Raw genomic sequence first — 24,230 nt, 5'->3', positions numbered from 1 at the left:
CTGTGTACGAGCTGCCTCCCTGCTTCCCAAATGCCGCATCTGCAGTAACTACAAACTATTTTGTATGCTGCATTAGTGACGCTGCCTTAGCCGACACATCATTACTACTGAAATAACGCCGAAGTGATATTCAAGTCCAGTGTCCTTTTTAATTATTAAACCGAGGCTGTTGAGTGAGTCATTCCCCATACCAGATTTTCCTTCTGTGATTCTATTTCTAGAAGTTAGTACCTTAGCGTGTTCTAACACCTGAGTTGGTTTTTAGCCAGCTCCCCAATCTGCAAAGCCTTTGCAGAACAAACAACATTATTCAATCTCCAAACACACACAGACTGCATAAGAAACAAAACCCACAAAAAACTTTAGAGTAAGCTCATCAGTAAACCCAAGGTCCAAAAATGCCCAGTTCCCCTCCTGCTAGTCCCCAACTTACCAAGCGGTAGAGCGATGAAGAAGGGTAGCCAGCACAAGATGAACATACCGACCACAATGCCCAACGTCTTAGCTGCTTTCTTTTCCCTGGAGAACTTAAAAAGTTTGACAGCTATGGAACTCCTGGGGTTGTGGCCCTTGGCCTTGGTACTGCTGAGGGTGTCCTCGTGAAAGTTCTTGGAGTGGATCCTCAGGGTCAGCTCCTTGGAGTTGGACATCTCCTTCATGACTCCCGCCTCTAGGTTCTTGGTGGTTCTCTTGGCCACTATATAGACACGGCAGTACATGACTAGAATGACCGCCAGAGGGATGTAGAAGGAGCCCAGGGAGGAGAAGAGGGCATAGAAGGGTTCTTCAGTGACCCCACACTCCTTATCATCGTTGGGTGCGGGCTCCTTCCACCCAAGGAGAGGCCCAATGGAGATGACGGTGGACAAGACCCAGACACTGAGCAGCGCCAAGATGGCCTTCCTCCGGGTGACCAGCGTGGGGTACTGCAGAGAGTAGCGCACCCCGATGTAGCGATCGATGGAGATGGCGCACAGGCTCAGAATGGACGCTGTGCAGCACAGGACATCCACGGCTGCCCAGATGTCACAGAAGATCCGCCCCAGCACCCAGTAGCCGAGCACCTCTAGGGCCGCTGAGAAGGGCAGGACGGTGAAGCTCAACAGCAGGTCGGCCATGGCCAGGTTGACGATGAAGTAGTTGGTGGGCGTCCGCAGGTGCCGGTTGCAGGCCACAGACAAGATGACTAGGATGTTGCCCACGATGGCAAAGAGGATGAAGGCGCCCAGCACCAGGCCCACAGAGATGGCCCTAGTGATGTCCAGCTGGGGCAGTGTGGAGTTGCTCGAGGTCTGGTTGGGGCCAGTGAAGTTGGCATTTTTCAACTCTCCCCAGTGGGCAGGTGCTGATGTGTTGTGGCCGGTGTCCAGATCGGGATTCATCTTAGAGTTCGCCCTCCATAGCCAGGGGGATGATTAGGCTCGGAAGGGCTGCGGCCGAAGGCTCCTCAGCTGTCCTGAAACTTTGCTTCCCCCGTGGTCTTCTTCCCAGAGGCGCCCTCCTGGCGTGGAGTCATCTCCCCCGGGCAGCCCAGCCCGGCAGCACGTCTCCTGCCTGCACCGAGCCGCGCGCTCGCCTGTCAGAGGCAGGAGGAGGAGAGAGAGGGTACGAGGCGGCAGCTCCAAGTTTAATGGTCCACGTCAGGCGCGCCGGGCCGGGCTCGCGGGGGAGCGGCGGGGAGGAGGGGGCGGCAGGGCCGGGGGCGCCCGGCGGTGCCCGGCTTGCGCGGGTCTGCGGACCGTGGCGCGTCCTCTGCCCAGTGAGCGCCGAGGAGGGTCTGCTTTCAATGAGCCGCCTCTGGGCTGACTGCACGGCGGTGACATCAGGCGGGGGAGCCCGGCGCCCTGACTCCGTGCGGCACTAGGGGGCAATGCGGGTCCAGCCAAGGCGCCCGCAGCCCCGACGCCGCCACCCCGGCAAGCCGGGAGGCCAGCCGCGTCCCCCGCCGCTCCCAGGGCGCGCCCTCTGCGGGGGGCTGGGGGTGGGAGGCAGGGGCCGGGAGGGCGGGACCTGGGCGTGGAGATCGCGGGTCATCCACCCGCTAGGCGGCCCGCTGGCGTTATTTTCCCCGCTAGTCACTCTTCCCTGTCACAGATGGGTTGGGGGCTGCTTACCTCTAATCGGGGCTCCTGGAGTCAGGCCCCGGATTTAACGGGATATGCAAATTGTCCGGCACCTAAAAGAGGGAAAGAGAATTGTAGGGTTAGGCAGGTGGGAGGGACTTGAGTCGGATCTGAGGCCAGCACTCATCCTTCATCTCGCTCCCCTCGCCCCGTGCAAACTCTTTGGCCCCAGTAAAATCCGGCTTCTCTTCATCTTTTCATTCGCTCAGGCATTCACTCATTTTTTCAGCCGATTGTTACTGAGTCTCCACTCTCTGCCCTGGCTCTAGGCGCTGTGGACATAGCAACTGAACAAAATAGACGGACTTCTGCCCTCTAGGAGTGTACCTTCTCCCGACAGAAGACAGATAGTAAACTAAATAAGCAAACGATGAGGTGTGTAATGTGATGACAGGTGTTAGGCTGAAAATAAAGTAAGGAGAGAGAAATACAGTGAGGCGTTTGTAGGGTGGATTTGAAATGTTAAGTGGGTACTTGGGATGTCACTGAAGTGATATTTGAGGAAACCTGAAGGGAATTGAGGGAGGAAGCGAGCTGCTATCTAGGAGTGGGGGTGAGGGAGGTCAGAGACCTGGGGAAGGGACGTAGAGTATCTTGGTTATTTGTTGAGTTTTTTCCTTTCTGTCTGAGATCCATGTTGGACATTCAGTCAAAGGGATGCACTCCCAAAGGTGGGTGAAGGGTACTTAGAAGAGAAAGTATGGGGAAAGAAAGAAAGAAAGAAAGAAAGAAAGAAAGAAAGAGAGAGAGAGAGAGAGAGAGAGAGAGAGAGAAAGAAAGAGAGAGAGAGAGAGAGAGAGAGAGAGAGAGAGAGAAGGAAGGAAGGAAGGAAGGAAGGAAGGAAGCCAAAGAACTTTATGTTAGTTCACATTTATCCAACAATTATTATGTCCTAGACAGTGTTCTGAGTTCTTTTTGCGTTTTCTCATGACTCTCATGAGATAAAGAATAGACTCTGCATCATTTCTATTTCATGGATGGGACACCAAATTACGGGGAAGTTTAGCTGCCCAAGTTCACAAAGCCATGGAGGAGAGCTGCTGGGAACTGAACCCAACTGTGGGGTCTCTCCCAAAGTTGGATACTCAGCTACTGTGTCACACTTTTCCCCCTGGGGCGAGGTAGGGGATAGAACCACTATTGTAGATGGAGCTGCCTTTTGCGTAGTTAATTTTGGGGACCAAGTCACTGGTGCTGGGCAGGGACTCCCATGAATTGAGCACTTACTGATAGCCATGCATTTACTCATTTTCTTTGACTCTTTACAATTCTTTGAGAGAAGCATAACCATTGTTCATTGACAGATGAGAAACAGTGGTTCAGAGAGAGTCAGTTGATTCCTGAGGTCATAGGCTAGCAGATATACGGCAGAGCAATGGGCAGTGGCAGCTGGAGATTGAAAAGTAAAGCCTGATACCTTCTTTTACTCCAGCTCACAAGCCTGCATCTTGGGTTTCTCATCTTCTGCTCTTGATAGTCGTTATAACTTGATATTCACGGGTAGGGAAATCAGAAGTCACTCAGGGTGACTTACATCTAAGCTTCTCAACGTAGAGGTAAGTTCTTAACCTCTTTTTATCTTTATTTTTTGAGAAGGGAGGCAGGTGGTTATCACATACCTTTCGAAGGTTTTAATTTACTCCCAGCAAAATGCACAGACTCCACAAATGTGCAAAATACACAATTTCAGGAGGTTTCCCTCGGGTTAAGAAATCTGTGGTAGAGACAGCCCTGAAAATAGATTTTTTTCTATTATAATTAAATTGTCCTAAGCTGCATTTGAAGATTTGAAAATAAGAGATTCACAAGTTTATAATGATTTAGATCTTCAGATGCTCTCAGAACCCTGGTTTGCTTATCTTCCCATGTTGGAGGTGGTGTACTAGGGAAACGGACTGGCAAGCCGGACAAGTACAGAGCTGGTTAGCAAACTCTGTTTCCCTGGCCTACAGGACCAGTGCTCCTTCTGCTACTGCAGCCACTCATGACTTACACAGTGGGGTGTGAGACTGGAATAACTTGGCAGCCCTTTGCCAGGGGTCTCTATTAAAAGGAGAGGCTGTCCTTGGTCCTGGGTGGCTCAGACTAGTCTGTCTGCAGATAGGAGCCAGCTTAGATGATCTTTGAGATCCTGTAGCTCCAGGTGGTCAGCTTCTCTTGCTGGATAAAGTGGCCCCGAAGGCACCTGCAGTCCTTTCTCTCATGTATTTTCCAGGGTAGGGGTGAGAGTGAGGTATCATGAACTCAGTTCCCACCATTCCCAATGTATTTTCAAGTCTAAGATAATGGGGCTTCTCTTGAGGTGGTTTACTTACAAGGTGGGAGGGAGGAGGAAGAGAATACCAGTAACCTGGCATGTAGCTGGCATTAGCACAAAGACAGGGGTGTAGGGGAGGGTAAGGGTGGGATAGAATAAAGAGCAAGTTCCAAATCCACATTTTGATTGTGGTGGCCCATTTCCCACTTCCCTGGGCATTAATTTCACCAGCTATTGAACAGCCAGCAACACACCATTGAATTTACTGAGGCTGTGTCTACATAATCACAGTAACCAGCTGCAGTGTGAAAACTCAGTCTATCAGACATTTTTCTGTGGTGGCAAAAGGCCAGGAGGAAAAAAAGAGCAAATCTGAGATTCAGAGATGGTTTATCCTCATTGTGAAAGAAAATAGTTTGTTACCTAGATGAGAACTTATGTCTTGATTCAGGTGTCAGGATGTGGAAGAAATTATTGAGCCAGATTGACAAGTTCAAAATCCTTGCAGGTTTCAGACTTGTCTTTTACCAGTGTCTTTCGTGAAGACAAAACAAAGATCTCATTGTAAGGGGAACAGGTATTAACCTTAATAGCAGCCATGTAGCAGGACCCCACTCAGCAACCTTTGCTAATGGTGCGTTCCTTGCTGCTCCTCCCCTCCCTTTGCTGGAGATGCCTCTTAACCCCTCTGGCTGATTTTTAACCCATGGACTTGACCATTTGTTTAGGTGTCATGAGAATACAGACGATATTTCATTTTCTCGGTACTCCCTGGGGTAAAAGCCAAGCACAGAGCTCTGACTCACTCGACGCTTGTGGAAGAAGAATCTTTTCATTATCCGTCTTATTGCATTAGAAACCTCTGATGTTGCAGAACTCCCGTTTCTGTGAACCCTCCAGGGGAAGCTGCCACTGAAGTTGACCTGTAGGGAAACTGAAGCTATGGGAGATTCAAGGATCTGCTTAAGACATCTATGGGAGGAGATCTGTCATCTGTGATCATGCAAATTTTCATAGTGCTCTCTCTAGCTTTCAATTTGACCAGGCTTATAGAGAAGCATGTACTCTGTGTAAGCACCATGCTAAGCACCGTGGGTGAATCAAAGATGATGAAACCAAGTAAACAGTAACCTAACACTGAGCTAGGTGCTGTGGGAGATGATGATAACGCTAAAGCACTTTTAAGAGAGTACCTACTGTGTGCCAGGCATTGTGTTATGCAATCTATGTGCATTTCCTCAACTATTCACAACAGTGCAAGGGAGTTTCATTTCCATTTTACAAATGAGGAAACTGAGGTTCAGAGAGGTTCTGTGACATGGCCAAGGCCATTCGGTGAGTAAGCAGCATTGGTATTCAAAGCATTGTTGTCTGGCTCCAAAACTTGCATCCTTCTCTCTGCACCAGACTGAGATTAAAACAAGAAAAAGGCAGCAGAAGGCTCAATGTTAGCCTGAAGGAAATAACAGTAGAAAACAGAATGTGACCAGGGTCCTGAATAAGGCAGAGGTCAGGGAGGGGAGGGTAAGGGAAAGCTGTCTGGGAGAAAAGATTCCTCAGTGGAGCACCTTAGGTTAGTCTTCCTCGCCTTCCAGGCCAGCACTTGATCTGCTGAGGGAGTTGAGAGCTAACTTGTATTCTAACTGCACGTCTGTCATTTAATGTTTACTGTGACTCTGGGCAGGAGAGTGAAGTGATGAAGAGCCTGGATCAGACACACCTGGGTTTATGTCCCACTTCCACTAATTTATTAGCTGTGTGTTCTTGGGCAAGTCACTTAACCACTCTGGGCCCAGTTTTCTCACCTGTGAAATGAAGATCAGAATAGTTCCTAGCTCTACAGGGCTATGGTGAGGATGACATGTGAAAATGTGTGTAAAGTGCTCGGCACAGAGTAAAGTAATACTATCTGCTAGGAGTTAGCGCTTGCTAGGTGCCAGGCATTGGGCCCAAAGTGCCTTCTGTATATTATCTCATTTAATCTTAATGATAACATTATGAGGTAGGTACTATTATTGTTGACATTTGATAGATGAGGAATCTGAGGCCCAGAGTGGTTAAATGACTTGCCCGAGGCCACAGGACTAACAAGTGGCACAGGTGAAATACAAAACACCCAGTAAATGAGGCTAAACTCAAAAAAGGAATTGGAGGAGTGAGGCATCTGCTTTAGGAGGTACACTAGGGCCTGTGGGGACTCGAAGGATAATTTCTGTCCCACCTGTACCCTGGTGAGAGGATGAGATGCATTCTTTCTTCTGGGTGGGGTACACTAACTAGAGCAAAGCCTTCTCTTCTACCTCCAAAGGCAGCAGGTCAGAGGCTCCCAAGAGTGAGGAATTTCAGCTCCCTCTGGAAAGGACTGTGTTTTCTCTGTGGTCATTACAACTTGTCACTCTCTGGTGAGTATGCATTCCCCCAACCCAGAACTTCCAGTCATACAGCACTCCCTGGTAAGACAGAGAGAGCTCGGTGGCAGCCCTTTGCAGCAGGATGGTAAAGATCAATTGGCAAGTCACCCAGGGGCTGAAAGTCACCTAGGGGCTGAATGCACATCACATGTTCGGGGAGAGTCCGGGAGCTGGGGTGTGAGGCGGGGGCTGGGGTGTGAAAGCACAGGGTGCCAGAGGGAGAATCCGAAAGGCCTTCTGTCTCTGGAACTAGAGAGCAGATCCATTCTCTCTTATGCCTTCGTGCTACTCTGGTGGGACAGTGTAAACAGGCTGCCAAAACCCACCCATGCTGCTACAGAATCGAGGGCAAAGGGGAGTGTGTGTTGCTTTCTTGAATGACTCTGGCTGACCCTTGCTGACCATGGGCTTGCCACTATCACTTTGCCCAAAAATCTAGGGTGCCTCCAGAATTTCTCTGGGAAACGATCTTTAAGTTGCAGTCTGGTTTGAAGGTGGGCATGCCACTGTTGGCCCCATGACTTTCTCAAGATAGATGTCACTGTCGACATCACAGATCCTGGGTAGGGAGCAGATAGAGATTTTACTGGGGCAAAAGTCCTCCCAAGCTTCCTTGGTATTGCTACTGCCAGGAGCTATTTCCCAACCACACGTCCTAAAGTCATCAAAGGTTAAAAAACAAAACAAAACAAAACAAAAAACCCCAGCAAAAAAATACCTAGGGCAATAGATTCCTTACAGCTGACATTTCAGGGCTTTGGCCCCTCTGGTCTACACTGCCACAAGTCAGGATGAGAGACTACGGAGGTGTCAGAACTAGAAAACTCTAGAGATCATCTAGTCCAGAGTCTGCAAACTACAATTCATGGACCAAATCTAGCCTTGTGCCTATTTTTGCAAATAAAGTTTTACTGGAACACAGCTCTGCCAATTTGTTTGCATGTTGTCTATGGCTGCTTTCAGGTTATAGTGGCAGAGTTGAGTAGCTGCAACAGAGACTGTCTGTCCTGTAAAGCCTAAAATATTTACTCCCTGGACCTTTGCAGAAAAAATTTGTTAACCTTTCATCTAGTCTAATGCTCTTAATTTGCATATGAGAACACAGAGGCCCAGAAAGAGGAAGAAATTTGTCTGAGGTAGAGCCAGGGTCACTAGCCAGGGGATTTGACTCCATGCCCACAACTTGTTTTTGCCACCACTTTCATCTGTTTCTGCAGCATGGCACAGGCTCTGAGTTTGAATCTCGGCTTTAGTTGACCCAGATATGTGACCTTGGGCAAGCTACATAAACTCTTTCAGCCTCTTTATTTTCATCTGTGCCCAGAGGATAATGCTTTCTATTTCTTGAGATAATGCACATTCTAGGTGGTTGTGAAAATTAACTACATATAGTCTGTGTTGCATAGGCTGGCAGCTGGCTCTTTAAAACACTCAACAAAAGACCTCTACTATTATTATATTGATGTTCTCCGTAATTTATATGTGTTTGTATATATGTAGGATATGTATGTGTGTGTGTATGTATGTATATATAAGTTGTGTCTCTCACTCCAAATTTCTTAAGGGAAAGGGCCTCCTAAACTAAAGGCCTCTTACCTGTAGTTCTTAAACTTTTGGGTTCTAGGCCTTATTGAGAATTTGCTGCAAGCTATGGATGAAGCTGTGGATACGTTCTTTACCTTCCACTTTTCCTGAATTCCTTATAGCGGCTTCCTCAGTGCCAAGTCCTTGGTAGGGCCCCTTGATCAATTGATTTCCATTTTGTTACTTCTTATTTTTGTTTGAGGAGCCTCTCTGTTGTAACTCTCTTTGTCTAGGCGTAACCTCTTTCAATTTTGGGCAATAGAACAAATTCAGTGTTTCACCATTTATCATGGAACAGAACTTGAACTGAATATAGTGAATTGACGCCGGCCTTCCTTGTCCTCCCGGAGTTTATAGTCTAAGATGAATAACGGGAATGTGCAACGGAGGATGCATAGAGAATTGTGTTTGACATTGAACAGGGATGTGAGTTAAATAAGAAAATAAATAAATACATGACACAAATCTCAAATTTCTCCATCCTTTCTCTTCTTCCTTTTTTTGTGCTCTCTGAACCAAACCATCCAATCCTTTTGGGGGATTTTCACTTGTAGCTATTAAGTTCAGAAAAGTCTAAAGGAAGCGGTGGGAACCTTTTCCTTGGGGGCATCTAAAAATTGTATCTGGACAAAGTGTTAGAGCCCAGCTTTGGAGAGGACAGACCAGGCCCCAGGGGAGCAAGGCAAGGAAGTGATGTCAGAAGGCGGTTTCTGCCTTCTCATCTCCCTTGTCTGGCAGAGGTGACAGTGTAGGGTCCTGGAATGAGTGTAGGCTTGCTTGGGAAATAGTGTGTGGCATGACTTGGGAATGGGGAGCATAGTAAAGGGGGGAGCAGGGTGAGAAAGAGGCAGTTTCCTTTGCCCATCTTCATCGTGCATTGAGGAAAGCTGGGACAGGAAATGTCCAGCGTGTCTCTGCTGTTTACTGGACACCAAACCAAAAGATATGGAAGGTTGCCTTGGGAGTCCTGAAAAGACAAGGGAGAAAGAGGCAGTATTTTGGTTTTTTGACTTCTTGTGACACTTCTTGAGTGAGTGCTCAGGGAACGGGGAAGATTTTGTGGAGACTTTTAGACAGGAGCAGCCTGGTGTAATGGCAATTAGCTATGTGGTGTGAATTGCAAGTGCCTGGGTGGGCCCCAAATATTTCCCCTGACCTTTGGAGTGCTACCCACTTACACTGCCTGCTTTCTTTGGCCCCATTTGAATTAACTCTGACTTACTGAGTGCAGTTATGCATGCAGCATTGTGCCAAGTGAATCCCTATGCCTCATCTCATTTAATTCACCGAACAACACTTCTGTGGTATGTCTTAAACCCTTGCATGGCTGTAAAGGAGTCTCTGAAGCTGGATAATCTATAAAGAAGAAAGGTTTATGGGGACCATACAAGAATCATGGTGCAGGCCTCTGCTTCTGGTGAAGGACTGAGGCTACTTCCACTCCATGGTGGAAGGGGAAGGGAAGCTGGCATCACATGGGGAAAGAGGAGGAAAAAGGAGGACGTGCCAGGCTCTTTTAAACAACCAGCTCTCACTCACTCCTGCAAGAATGGCACCAAGCCATTCATAAGGGATCCTCCAAACATGTCCACAAACCAAACATGTTCCACCAGGCTCCACTTTCAACACTGGAGGATTGAATTTCAAAATGCGACTTGATGGGGCCAAGTAAAGCATATCCAAACCATAGCACGGTTGACATCATTAGCTCCAATTTACAGGTGAGAAAACCGAAGATAAGAGAGATTCATTAACTTGTCCAAGATTATTCAGAGATGAGATTAGAGCACAGGCAGTCCAGAGAGGCAGAAATTGTGCTAGGCTGTGTGCTACTGCACAACACAAATGTGTGCCCTTCTCCATGGTGAGGTTTGGGAATTGAATCTCTCCTCCTAACACTTCCTGGGGGAACCTTCAGGGAGTTTATATCAGGATCCTGCCTTAACTCTTCCAAGAAGGGTGTGAGACCTGACTCAATAACTGTCTTTAAGGAGGGCAAAAATTATTGGTGTCATGATGGCAGCCAGCTGTGTGTGTGTGTGTGTGTGTGTGTGTGTGAGAGAGAGAGAGAGAGAGAGAGAGAGAACACACAGCTATAGATGCCAAAGACAAAGACAGCATGAGAAATGCCAGGTAACCCTAAGGAAGTAGCTTATTAAACAGCAAGCTGGCTTCATCCAGACAGATCAAATTCTAGCTCCTGCCACTTCCTGGCTTTGTGACCTTGGGCAAGTTACTTTATTTACTTAAGCTTCCATCTGTTTGTCTGTAAAATGGGGATTTTAATAGTATTAAAATCCACATGGAGTTGTTGTGAAGATTAAATGGAACTGTGCTTGGCACCTAGAAAGCTCTCAATAGATGTTAGTTATTATGGATGTTTTTGTATAATCTTAAAAACACACAAAAGATTTCTCAGTCTCTGGAGTATTTAGGTGCAGATTTTCTCTGTTAATCTCTCAGCTATCCTTACAGCCCTTTACTTGCCAAATGATGTCACTGATGCATTTTTTTCCTGACATAAATTGCCCTGAACAAACAGCGGCTGGTAAAAGAACAACAGTATAAATAATAACAGCTAACATTTGTTGAGAACTTCTGTGTACTAAGCATCTGTTATATGCTTCACACGAATTATCTCATTCTAATACAAGAATCTTATCAGGTAGGCAGAAATAATATATCTGGCCTTTGAGATGCAACTTCTGAAATTGCCATATCCAGAGAGCCAGGACTTGTTGGAAATATTTCTATCCACAGTGAGATTGGAGATCAAGCCAGTTGTGGGTGTTGGTGAGCTTGGGGAATGGGGTGTGGCAGGCAGTTGGCCAGTGAGCTTGCTGTGCAGTGGGAGAGAAACCCAGCTCAGTTCAGCAGGCAGAGTGGCAGGTCCTTGGACTATAATTCATGGCCACTGGTACAATTAGTGTCAACAGGAATTTTCCTTGTGTATCAGACCAAAGAGGCTCAAAGGCTATAAATCGTCTCATTGGAAGCTGGCCATTCATACCCTAGAAGGGCAGGGAAGGCAGGGGGACTCATGTGAACCTCCATCTACTCCTAGATACCTACACAGAGGACCAGGTCCTCTCGGAAGGGGATGAAGAGAAGGAAGCAAATGGCAGGGAATGAATGCCAGTAAATTTGTATTTTCAATTAAATCCTGGGACTAAGTGGAAATGAAAAAAAGGATTCAGTCTGGAGCTCTCAAGTCAAGCTGGGGAACTTGTCCCTAAAAGAGTTGGATCATCGCCAGGTGTGAAAGTTTGGCCTTTTGTTGTCACTTAAAAACTTTAGAATTTTCCTTTGCTCAGTCTAGGGAACTGCTCACTTTTCCCCTTCTTGGTCCTGCTCCATCAAGAGCCTGGAATTTAGAAAGGAATGTAGAGTGTTGAGTAGGCAAAGGTTTCTCCACATAGGCAGCTATGCTCAAACTTTACAGGGAATAAAAGTCACCTAGAGCAAGCCTTAAGATGCAGATTCCTGGGCCCCAGCCCTAGATATCCTGATTCAGTAGGTTTGAAATGGGGTTCAGGAATTTATATTTTTGTAAGTACCCCAATGATTTGATTGCGGAAGACTACATTTTGAGAAACATCATTTTAGTCCAACATCCCTATTTTTACAGATGATCCAGTGGAGGTTGTCTGTAAAATGGTTGGTTGAATGTTTCATATAGAGGGTTCTTATACACATAACTTGGTTGAGTGTCTCATAGAGAAGGTTCTTGGTTGAGTGTCTCATAGAGAAGATTCTTATAGGATGCAGGTCTTAAACCCAGGTTTTCTGATTGCCAGTCTGGCCAGTCTTGCCTCCACTGGAATCATTAAAAATGGCATTGTGGCTGGTACAGTGGCTCACTCCTGTAATCCTAGCACTTTGGGAGGCTGAGGCGGGCAGATCACCTGAGGTCAGGAGTTCAAGACCAGCCTGGTCAACATGAAGAAACCCTATCTCTACTAAAAACACAAAAATTAGCCTGGTGTGGTGGTATGTGCCTGTAATCCCAGCTACTTGGGAGGCTGACGGGAGAATTGTTTGAACCCGGGAGACGGAAGTTGCAGTGAGCTGAGATTGCACCACTGTACTCCAGTCTGGGTGACAGAGCAAGACTCCGACTCAAACAAAACAAAACAAAAAACAGCATTGACCTTCACTTGCTGTAGTTTATTGTTGCCTAGTGTCTCCATTCATCACACTTCAGCTCAGGGTCGCTTCCTCAGGGAAGACTGTCTTGCCCCTCCCCACTCAGTCTAGGCAAGGTTTCTTTGTTTTCCACGTGCAGAAAATCACCTCTCTCTCTTTTATAGCATTTGCCGTGGTTTGTGGTTACATACTTCTGCGTATGACTCTTTGACCACACTCTGTCTCTCTCCCTAGGCTTCAGGCTCAATGAGAGCAGGGCAGTGTTTCTTTTTGTTCCTCCAAGGGCCTAATGCATTGTCTAATGGTTAGTAAGTGCTCAGTAAATGTTTACTAGATGAGTGAGTGAATGAATGAATGCATGAATGAAAAGGGCAGTTTGATCTCAGCCTTAACTGAAAGTCAAAATAAAGCAATATTTGCGAAACTTTTGTTTTTCAAGGGCAATCTCTTTTTAGACGTTTTAAAGTTGTCACTCTTGTTTCTGGCCCAGACTTTTTGATTCCAAATGCCCATTGCATTCCTGAAACCTCAGCTTCCAGCATGCAAAATTGTGTAGGAGGAGGCTGGCTTTGTTTAACTGTCTATGTGTCTATCACAATTTTTCTATTTCTATAGTGAATTTTGTGTTAGAAACCTATTCTTCTCTCTGCAACCCTCTCTTCCTTTCAGCTATAACCCCTCCCCAAGATTCCAGTGGTCTCCTGTTGCTTCCAGCAACCCCCCAATCTGACCTTTTCTAACCTCTTCTTCCTGAAGCCTGCCAGTCCAATGTCCTATTTCCTCCAGGCCTGGCGCGTGTTAGGAACTCTTCAGAGAGATAGGTTCTTGCTAACACTGGATAGTGACCTGATCTGTTGGCTCCTCTTCCTCCCCTTTCAGTTTTAACTAAGATCATCACTTTCTTAACTAAAGCTGTGTGCTCCAATGAGCTGGTCAAATCCTTAACTCTATGGAGCCCATCAAACACTGATGGTAGGAGAAAGATTCTAGCAATTAGTAAATATTTATTGAGCACTGTGTTAGGGTCTGAGGTTCATACAAGGATGAATTAAAAGTATTTCTTTCTCCCAAGCCTCTTTATGGGAAGAGAGTCATGGACTCACATTCAATAATGGTGTGGCAGTTAAACAACACTTGAGGACACTCCAGTATCTTGTTACTTGCCAAACAACTGATGATCACAAGTGCTATGGATTTAAATTAGACTGTGTATAATGCACTTTGGAGTGGGCCTGACACACAGTAGGCTCATTCGGTAATGCTAATCCTTCTTCTCTCTAAGGGAGGGAGAGATTTTTCTGGGCTAGAGTAGGTCACCTGGTCTCCACTGAGGAGGGGCCTTCCGTTAAGGTTCTGGGAAGCACACACAATTTGTGAGGAAACTTTTTCAGTTCCACATATGTACCCATTTGCATTCAGGATTAATTTCTATTTGGGAACAACTACTCTCCTTGCATTAAAGCAGGTCTCCTAGAACCTAGCTTATCCACACTTTTTCATTTGCTGTGCCTACATAGGAGAGAGGCATTTAGAATCAGAGCTAGGACTGTAGAAGTTGTGTAGCCCTTTCCTCATTTTCCAGGTGGGAAAACTGAGGCCAGGCAAGTTACTTGACCATGGTCACTCAGAGCCAGAACCAGAACTGAGGCCTCTAATGTCCAGCCCCATAGTCTTAAAAATAACTATATGCTATTTTCATTATTTAAATATTAAACAAATGCAAGCAGCTTTAAAAAAATTATCAAGGTAAATTGTGCTCATCTCAAAGCTATGGAAAGACATAGAAAAGGGAAAGAAAATCACCCTCATTTCACTATCAAGAGAACATCATTGTTAACATTTTGGCAAATCCTTTCTAGTATTTACACACACACACATGCATTGTGCACGTGCACAACACACATACACATGTGTGTGTGTACAGGCCAGGTGCCTTTTGTTTGGACCTCAGCCTACTTTCAGCCTCCCTTTGTAATGGAAGCTGTGCCCTGAGTCTTCAACCTGTCAGGCCCAGGTGCACCCTCCCCTCCAGCTCTAGGGATGGACTCCTGACAAAATCAGAGCCAAGGAGTACCCAGGTACTCTTAAGACGTGGGATTTGAAGATGAGGGGATGTGAGGTTTGGAGCCAGGTCTGGAGGTGTTGTGGTTGCTATGCAGCCACAGTGGGAGAGCCTGTCTGGGTGTGAATGGAGCTGAGTGAATGTGGCCACCCTTCCCACACACTCCCACGGGAGTTGCCAGAATAATTTCTACCCTTTAAAGTAGCTACTTGGCCATTACCGGTGGATCCAATTCTTAGCTGAAGGACTTTGAACAAGTCACTTAGCCACTGAGCCCAGTTTCCTCATCTGTAAAATGGGGTAACACTTGGAGGATCATAGTGAGGATAATATATCACTACTACCACTAATAACAGAAATAGTAGTTAAATTTACAGCTGCTTTTATTAATTGTTTGCTAGATATCAGGGCTATGCTAAGCAGTTTAATATATTGCTTCATTTAGTCTTCACACGGGCAGAGAGTGGAAGGAAGAGGGATTTGCTTATCCTTGCCTGTGTTTGGGCAAGGACTAAGATGCAGGGCCGGGTCCCAGCTGCCCTGATTCCTGGTGCAGTCATTTGCTAACTGATTGCTTCTGCCTCTTTGAACATTTGGGATGGGGACCTTGATGCTTTTCAGGGCCTGTTAGCTGGGGACTGCTTGGGTCCTCTAGAGGGACAGGATGCTGGTTCCAAACTAGAGAATGGGAAGGTCTTGCCGGGCTGTCGAGGGAGAGGTGGGGACACTGGCCAGAGTCCTCTCTGTCTGCAGAGTCCCCCTTCCTGGCTGGGCCCCAGAGTTCCCTAGGTAACCGCAGGGGATGCAGCACAGATTCATGGGCCTGCTGTTCCCAAGCAAGTACCTGACGTGTTCTGTCCGAGAGCGACAGTGTCTGATTCCTGTATGACTCATCAGGAGGGGAATAGACACACGCCGGAGGCATAGGAGGAAGGAAAACCCCCACATTCTCACCTCCCACCAGCAAAGGGTTGAAGAGGAATCTCTCCACTGCATACACTGCTTAAAAGGCAGGTGTTTTCCACATTTTATAGGTGGGGAAAATGATGACCTGTTATATCCACTCTTTCATCTGTTCCATGGACATGGGTTGAGCAAGGGCTTTGTGCCAGGCATCATGTTGGATTGTGTGGGAGACACAAACTTGGGAAAAACACTGACTCTACCATCAACTGGGCTGTTGACTAAGATGTGGCAACAGGAAATATCACCCAGGGTGGGGCCTTGAAGAGTGGGAGGGCCCCAGGAGTTAGCATGCCAGTCATTGGTCTTTGAATAGGTTCAATTTCACCTCATGTCAAACATTCCTTTTTTTTAAAACAGTGGTTAAAAAAACACGTAACATCTATTTACCCCTTTAGCAGTTTTTAAGTATACATTACAGCATTGTTAACTCTATGGACATCGTTGTACAGCAGATCCCTAGAACTTGTTCATCTTACATGACTGAAACTGCAGACTCATTGAACAACAACTCCCCATTCCGCCTCCTCCAGCCCCATTCTACTCTCTGTTTCTATGAATTCAACTACTTATCTCATGTAAGTGAAATCATATTGTATTTGCTTTCTTGTGACTGACTTATTTAACTTAGCATAATGTCCTCAAGGTTCATCCATGTTGTAGCATGCATCAGAATTTCCTTTCTTTTTAAGGCTGAGTAATATTCCATTGTGTATATATTGTGTATATATCACATTTTCTTTATTCACTCATCTGACATTTAGGTTGCTTCCACAACATTGAGGATAATGCTGCGGTTTCACCGTGTTAGCCAGGATGGTCTCAATCTCCTGACCTCGTGATCTGCCCGCCTCAGTCTCCCAAAGTGCTGGGATTACAGGCGTGAGCCACCAAGCCCAGCCTTCTTTGTCCACTTTTTAATTGGGCTGTTTGTCACTGCAAACATTCTTTGAGCATCTACTTCTACATGCTGAGAAGAGCTGAGATTAACAAGAAGCCCCTCAAGAAGCTTTCAGGAAGGCTTTTGGGATTTTTTTCAAAGCAACATATCTGGTTAGTTACAAGAAATATGAACTACACAGAAATTAACATGATAACTTATAACAGGTTCTTCAGTTTATTCTGGTATTCCGAAATTCTCCTGCTCCTCCTTCTCCTCCCCTTCCCCCTCCCCCCCTTCCTCCCCTTCCTCTCCTTCCTCTCCTCCTCCTCCTCCCCCCCTCCTCCTCCCCCTCCTCCTCTCCCTCCTTCCTCTCCCCCTCCTCCCTCTCCCCTCCTCCCTCTTCCCCTCCTCCTCCTCCTTCTTCTTCTCTCCTCCTCCCCCTCCTCCTCCTCCTCCTCCCCCCCTCCTCCTCCTCCTCCCCCCCCTCCTCCTCCTCCTCTTCCTCCTCCTCTTCCTCCTCCTCCTCCTCCTCCTCCTCCTCCTCCTCCTCCTCCTCCTCCTCCTCCTCCTCTCCTCCTCCTCCTCCTCCTCCTCCTTCTTCTTCTTCTTCTTCTTCTTCTTCTTCTTCTTCTTCTTCTTCTTCTTCTTCTTCTTCTTCTTCTTCTTCTTCCTCTTCTTGTATTGATCCTAGTGGGGTTCCATTTGGCTTATTTGACTGTGCTGGAAGAGCAAGGGGTGTACCTGCCGAGAAGTCCCCTCACTTCTCCCTCTGCCTTTATCCTCTGAGGAAGGCATGAGGGAGGAAAACGAGATTTCTCGGGGTTCTTCAAGAGAGTGGATTATCTTTGATCTCCACTCTTTGGGAGCTTGTTGGAATGACACCCATTTTACATAATAAATAATTACAAGTTAATGTGCCTACTTCAAAATAATACATATATTATATGTCTAATATCTATAATATGTGTAATAGTAATAAATAGTATAATGAATATATAATAATAAGTGTACCCATAGGCAGGTTTTTCCCTTCAGAGTACTCACCTCAGGAGGCCATGAGCTTGTTTTCATAATCCAATTAAAACTATTCTCTCCCCTTTCATTATTCTTCTCAAACCAGTTTGCACCTTCTTGTGACCATCATGGTGGAATTAAGCACTCGTTCTTTGAGAGCAGATGTAATTTTCAGAAGCAATCCATAGTCCTTATGAAGACACTCTGAGCTGGTCCTTAGCCTGTCTGTCCCAAGTCCATTCCATGGCCTGTCTTGCATGGCTGTGGGGCTGCCCACCCCCCATCCAGGCTCCCTGTCATCTCGCTGCCAGCTGGGCTTGGTCAGCTGGAGGGATGGCAGAAGGGAGAGAGACAAGAGAAGTGAGGACATTTCTCCCCTTTGCTGACTCTTTCTCTCTCCCTCAGGGGCTATTTCTGATTAAGGTTCATCACTTTCACGGCTCCCACTACACCAGACAGGCCTAGCAGTACAAATACATTTATAAAAAAATCAATGGCTTGCTACACACCAGCATGAACTTGCTACAAAATATAAAAGAAAAGAGATTCTATTCACAAAAACAACCAAATATGCAATGCCCAGGAATAACTTTAACAAGGAACATACAGGACCTATATGAAGAAAGTGATAAAACTTCACTGAGGGGCATAAACAAGGCCTTGAATAAATGGAAAGATGTATTCCACTTCTGGGAGTATAGTAAGGATGTCAATGCTTCTCAGTTTAACCTATTAATTTAATGCCATTCCATCGAAAATATCACTGGGATTTGGAGGGAATTTAATAAAATGATTCCAAAGTGCTTCTGGAAGAATAAATGCTTAAGAATAACCAAAAAATTTCAGGAAAAAAGGTTAGGTGGAGGGAATTTCCCTACCAGATTTAAAGGCTTGATAATGTGACTGTAGTTGAAACAGTGCTGCTGGCAGAGGGTCAGGCTGGCAGATTATTGGAATAGAATAGGCTATTTAAACTAGATTCAGCGACGTATGAGAATTACTGTGTTGATAAAGGCATTTGTGAAGAAAGGAAATGTCACCTTTATCAATATATTAATTGGGTATTTGCAAAAAATAAAGTTACAGCCCTACTTCTCACCTTACATACACTATACATTCCAGATACATCTCTTGGCAGAGATTTTGGGGATCCTGTGGTCTAAAACAGTCATTTCACAGGCTATAAAACATACAGAAAGGAGAAAGAGCTTGCCCGACAACACACAACACATTAATAGCAGGGCCAATGATTCTTTACTTCCTATTTGGAGCTGTCTACCCTTTAAGGACCCATCTTTACAGTCCAGTTCATTGCCTCCTACCACAGTTTTCATTTCCTTAAGGCATCACAGGAGCAGGGCTGCCAGGTGCAGTTGTGCAGGTTATGACTGTACCACTTCAGGGGGGTCCATTTACATCAAAATCAATATGAATGGTACCCTTTTGGAGCTGTGCAGAGCACAGTCAGTATGGGCATACTTAGGAGTCCTGCTCAGGAGGATGGATCTGGAATTCATTCTTCAGCAAGGATGAAGAATGAAAGAAGTGAAGCTTCTTTCTCCAGTATGCATGGCTGTCAATCAATTCTTTAGGCATTGGCTGTCAATCATGTTAGTCTTTCCCACTCAGCCCAGCCTTAATCTCAGAATCTTTCCAAACCCAATCCTGTAAGATATCTCAACACAGTTCTTCCACTAGTTGCCTTTCCTTCCTTCCTTCCTTCCCTCCCTCCCTCCCTCCCTTCCTCCTTCCTTCCTTTCTCCTTCTTCCTTCCCTCCCTCCCCTCCCCCTCCCCCTGCCCTCCTCCTTCCTTCTTTCCTTCCTTCCTTCCTTCCTTCCTTCCTTCCTTCCTTCCTTCCTTCCTTCCTTCCTTCCTCCCTTCTACCCTTCCTCCCTTCCTTCATTCTCTTTTCTTCCTTCCTTCTGCTTCCTTCCTTCCTTCCTTCCTTCCTTCCTTCCTTCCTTCCTTCCTCCCTTCCTTCCTTCCTTCCTTCCTCCCTTCCTGACAGGGCCTCACTTTGTCACCCAGGCTGGAGTGCAGTGGCATGATCAAAGTTCAGTGCAACCTTAACCTGCCAGACTCAAGCAATCTTACTGCTTCAGCCTCCCACATAGCTGGGACTACAGGTGCGCACCACCACACTTGGCTAATTAAATTTTCTTTTTGTAGAGATGGGGTCCCACTATGTTGTTCAGGCAGGTCTTAAATTTCTAGGCTCAAGTTATCCTCCTGCCTCTGCCTGTCAAGTGTTGGGATTACAGGCGTGAACCACTGCTTCTGGCCTCCATTAGTTTTCAATTGTAGCTGGCCCTTGAACTAAATAAAATCCATTTGCTTTAACTGTTTTAAGTGAGTAGCTCAAATTTGTCCTCAGAAGGATCCCCCTTCCAAGTCTCTTCTCAGCTTCTATTCATTGATACCAACATAGATGTGATAAAACTGCCAAACAAAACAATCAATACTGCCATGGTAACATTATAGGATGCTTTAAGGATTAAATGCAAAAATGCAGATAAAATCTTTAGATAGTGACTGCCAATAATTAATATTTTCAAATAACAATGAACTATTTAAAAATCACCTTGTTGAAATCTATAAACATGTGTTTGTTTTGCTAATAACCTCTAATGTATTCTCAATCTAAGCCTTAGGTTCCAAAAGTACATTAGAGATACAAACTGCTGAGTATTGTTGAGAATCAGATGTTTATCAGAGTTTCAGTCATCAAACACACACACACCCCACTTTTGGGAATCAGTTTCTGTGATCCAGAAGCTGCTAAAATCTATGGGCAACAATTCTCTCTGCCCTCCTGTCTTACAGCTGTCTCCTGAGTCAGTCTCTCTCCCACTCTTCCTGCTCTCTGTATTCGCAGGGAACCAGTGATATGCAGGGTTGTGGGGGCAAAAGGGGTTAAGAGCAGCTTCAGTGGCTCCCTTTGGCATTCCAGAAGCAACCAAACACATTTGCTGGACCCAGATGCCAGCACCACTGATTCCTTTAAGTGGAATCATCAACAGAGCCAGTAGAGACACCACAGATCAGCCCTGCCAGGGCTTCTCTGCCTGTGGTTTGCCTGCCTGGCTGGGCAGGGTGAGGAGAGAGGAAGAGGGGGAAGGGGATGGGAGCGGGAAGTGGCAGGGAGCCCTATTAGCTATGGCATTAGATGCGGGAGCTGTGCCAGCCCCGAGCCCTCTGTTATCCCAGCCTCTGGCAGGAACATTTCTGTTCTGGTGCCAGTGCCCTTGTCCTTACCCTGCCATTGGACCTTTTATAAGTGGACAAGGAAAAGGTGGCCAAACCCCTTAGATGTCCCCTCAGGTCAGAATGACAGAGAATGTCCCAGCAGGAAGGGACTTTCAGGATCACGTGACCCAGACTCTTAATTTTACAGATGAGGGCACTGGGATTCTGGAAGCACCATCTTGACTCACATGTTTGCCAACAAGGACAGGTCTGGGCTCTTTTAAAGACCCATACAGGACAACGCCGTGGGAGGTTAGTAGTTGCGCCTGATCTTGAGGAGAAATGGGCAGGGATTTTAGGAACCTTGGAAGGCCATTGGAGGAAACATTTTTGGAAGGGGGGAAATTTTAAAAATCACTCCACTTAAATGGCTACCTGCTTTATACCCATGGGAGGGACCAGTCCTAAGCATAGCCAGGTGAGTTGGTGGGAGAAGCAGAGGAAATGAGGAAAATAGTCGCTGGAGTTGAAAAAGCTGCATTTTCCTCCCACCTCTGTCATCTCCTTGCTGTGTGACTTTGGATCAGTTGCTTGGTTGTCTGAGCCTTGACTTTCTAGCCACTGCCAATAGGCCCCAAAGGATTGCTGGGAGAAAAGAATAAAAGATATACAGGCAATTTTTCCATTGTCTCATATTATATAAATAATTATTTGAGACCTGGGCAGAATTTGGTGACATGGAACTGTTTTACTTGTTTTGATGTGCTAAGCATAGAATTAGGTGCTTTTCCATGTGAATTCATTAAATAATATGCAACAATCTTGCATCTTTCTGACTTGGTGACTTGGAGGAATAAGATTTTTTCCCCCTGCGCTGGGCAGTACTCTCTGTCCTTGAGAATTTTGTCAAGGGGTTTGTTACATTTGTGGTTTCAGTGGAGCGTGGCTGATGAGTATGTTACCCTGAGATGATCACATCATAAAAGAAGAATGGATTTGACAGAGGACCTAATATGCTCTTCAACATGGAATTCGTTTCACATCATATTTCGTTTCCAAACCCTGAGAAATATGGGATACCTGTGCCCACATTCACTAAACAATAGCTTTTTAAATGTTTCTTCTCTGAGCACTCATCTTTCATCTGACTCAGGAGGAACACTTGAGAATTCCAGGAACATATTTAATCACTTAAAATTAGTTGTGCCATCAGTCTCAGGAGAATTGATACAAGAACTGGGAATTACAGCAAGCACACTCATGGAAGCACGTTCCCTAGAAGAGGGCTCCACTTGGGCTCAGGTGTGATTTCACATCCAAAGTTTTTAAAATTTTAAGTTTATCTAAATTGATCTTTGGTAACTTCTTCCTTTACCTTCCTTCCTTTAGCTTGTTTATTTATTTTTAACAGAAGGAGGTCCCATTTAAAATTCATATTCTTCTGAATTCTAGAAAGTAGAATTTCAAAATCTTAGTTCTGCTTCATCTTCAAGTAACAGGACTGTCATTTATTGATTCAACAAATATTTACTGAGAACCTTTTGTGTGCCAGGCACTGTACTAGGTACTGGGAATACCAGATTTTTGGGTAGATGCCAATATAACTTTTCATCCATCCATTCATCAGCAAGTATTTATTGAGCACCTACTATAGCTGTCAGGCACAGCACTATGTGAGGGGGACACAGGTGAATGAAACAGAAGAGATCCTTTCTTTCATAGCCCCTGTAGTCCGCTGGGAGCATTGAACTCCTGACCTCAGGTGATCCACCCACCTCGGCATCCCAAAGTGCTGGGATTACAGGCATGAGCCACATCACCTGGCCTGGAGAGCACTGAAATTGGACCATGCCTTCCAGGAGCTCACAGCTTCATGTATGGGGCAGACATAGCACAAGAAATGCAAAACAGTATGTAAGGCCTTGAATACATTTGGACTTCAGAGAGCTCGGGAATGCCAAAGGGAGGATGAGAATGATTTTTTTTTTTTTTCTTGAACTTTTACTTTAAGTCCAGGAGTCCATGTCAGGATGTGCAGGTTTGTTACATAGGTAAAGGTGTGCCATAGTGGTTTGCTGCACAGAAAGAATGGGAACGATCTTAAGGAAGTGTGGGATTGTAAATACTGAGCACAAACTTGTAAACCTGAGACTTGGGTTTGAATTCTGGCTCTGTCTCTAGTAGCTGTGTGACTTTGGTGTCTCCTTGTCTTAATTTCCTGTTTTCTAAGAGGGTAGCAGTAGCATCTGGTTCCAGGTGGTGAAGCTTCAATGAGGCATTGTTTGTAAAGAAAGCATGTAGCACAGTTCCTGGTGGCTGCTCTTCTGCTCTCAGAGTTAATTCTGATGAGGACATGATCTTTGGAAGGTGAAGATTCCACTGGGCCTGGGATGTGGTAAGTTGGTGAAATGGGTCCATATGATCTTTGCTGCCATCTTCGTCTAGAAGGGCAGTGTCTTGTGAGAGGAAGAGCACCAGGCTCCAGCCGGCTCCGGAGCCTAGGTCAACCTTTCTCAGAGTGTGTGGGCTGCATAGATAGCGCTAAAGTGGTACAGAGGCAAGTGTTGAACAAACTGAAGAGCTGTGCATTTTTCTGTGTATAACAAAGATACCATCTTTCCATTTACAGTAGTTCTATAATGCTTCCTTTAAAGATAGATTTATACACATTAAAAACATGATTTGATTTAGAGGAGAAACTTAAGAACTAGCAGAGGTATGTGAACATGGTAAAATCATGATGGTGCTTGTCTGATGCTCTTTTGTGCTAAAAGGAGCATAGGGAATGCTGGCCTAGAACAAGGTTTTAATGGTGCCAGTTCTCCTTTTTCTTGTCTGTAAAATGACAGTGACAACATCATCTTCCTGGGGCTAGAGAGCTGACACGAGAGAATGCGTGTGAGGGGCCCTGCATGGTGAGTGGCCCTCTCCCCTGACGTTGCTCTATCCCCACCTCGTGCATGACCATATTACCCGCTTTTATTGTATAACAAACTAAAATTAATTTGTTTACAATTCCTCTCCATAACACTGAAATTCCAAACATTCTGAAAACTGAATGTTAAAAAAAAAACAAGTTCGGAACACATCAGTTTATTTTTGATACAAATTTACAGTTTTCGTAGCAAAATTTGACCTAAACTGATGCAAAGTTATCTGCTTCCTTAATTTATCCCTCTAAGTGTAAATATTTACATGTGTGGAGACAGAACTGTGAATATGCTTGACTCTGATATGCTGGCCTGGATTCTATGGAGTATAGCATATTATATGGTATTTGAATTGCATAACCTCTCTAAAATGTGAAAAATTCTCTATCCCCTAAAACATCTGGTGACAAGCGTTTTAGATAAATTATTGCAGACTTTTAATTGTTTGTTTTCTCAACCAGCACATAAATCCCAAGAGGGCAGGGATCACATTTGTTTTATTTAAGGCCGTAGCCTCAGGCCTAGACCAGAACTGGCACATAGTAGGCACTTAGTAGATGTGAAGGAAGGCACTGAATGGGTGTCTCCCTGCAGGGCACCATGGCCTGTCTGTGGGGAGGGGATTTCTGGCACTTCAGCAAGGTGTAGCTGTTGACCGCCTGGCCCCTTG

At 45.6% G+C, this 24,230-nt stretch overlaps 1 protein-coding gene across 1 annotated transcript in view; it reads right to left on the bottom strand.

Moving 5' to 3' along the window:
• ADRA1B (adrenoceptor alpha 1B) overlaps positions 1–1,808 on the bottom strand; it is a 58,119-nt gene extending 56,311 nt beyond the window's left edge. Inside the window, exon 1 of the mRNA XM_030927623.1 lies at positions 434–1,808. Coding sequence (XP_030783483.1) covers positions 434–1,382 — 949 coding nt within the window. The 5' untranslated portion in view covers positions 1,383–1,808. The remainder of the gene's footprint in view (positions 1–433) is intronic.
• Between the last annotated feature and the right edge of the window lie 22,422 nt (positions 1,809–24,230).

This window comes from Rhinopithecus roxellana, chromosome 3, assembly GCF_007565055.1.
Source record: "Rhinopithecus roxellana isolate Shanxi Qingling chromosome 3, ASM756505v1, whole genome shotgun sequence".
Classification (NCBI taxonomy): Eukaryota; Metazoa; Chordata; class Mammalia; order Primates; family Cercopithecidae; genus Rhinopithecus; species Rhinopithecus roxellana.
This window is presented reverse-complemented; position numbering and strand designations above follow the sequence as displayed.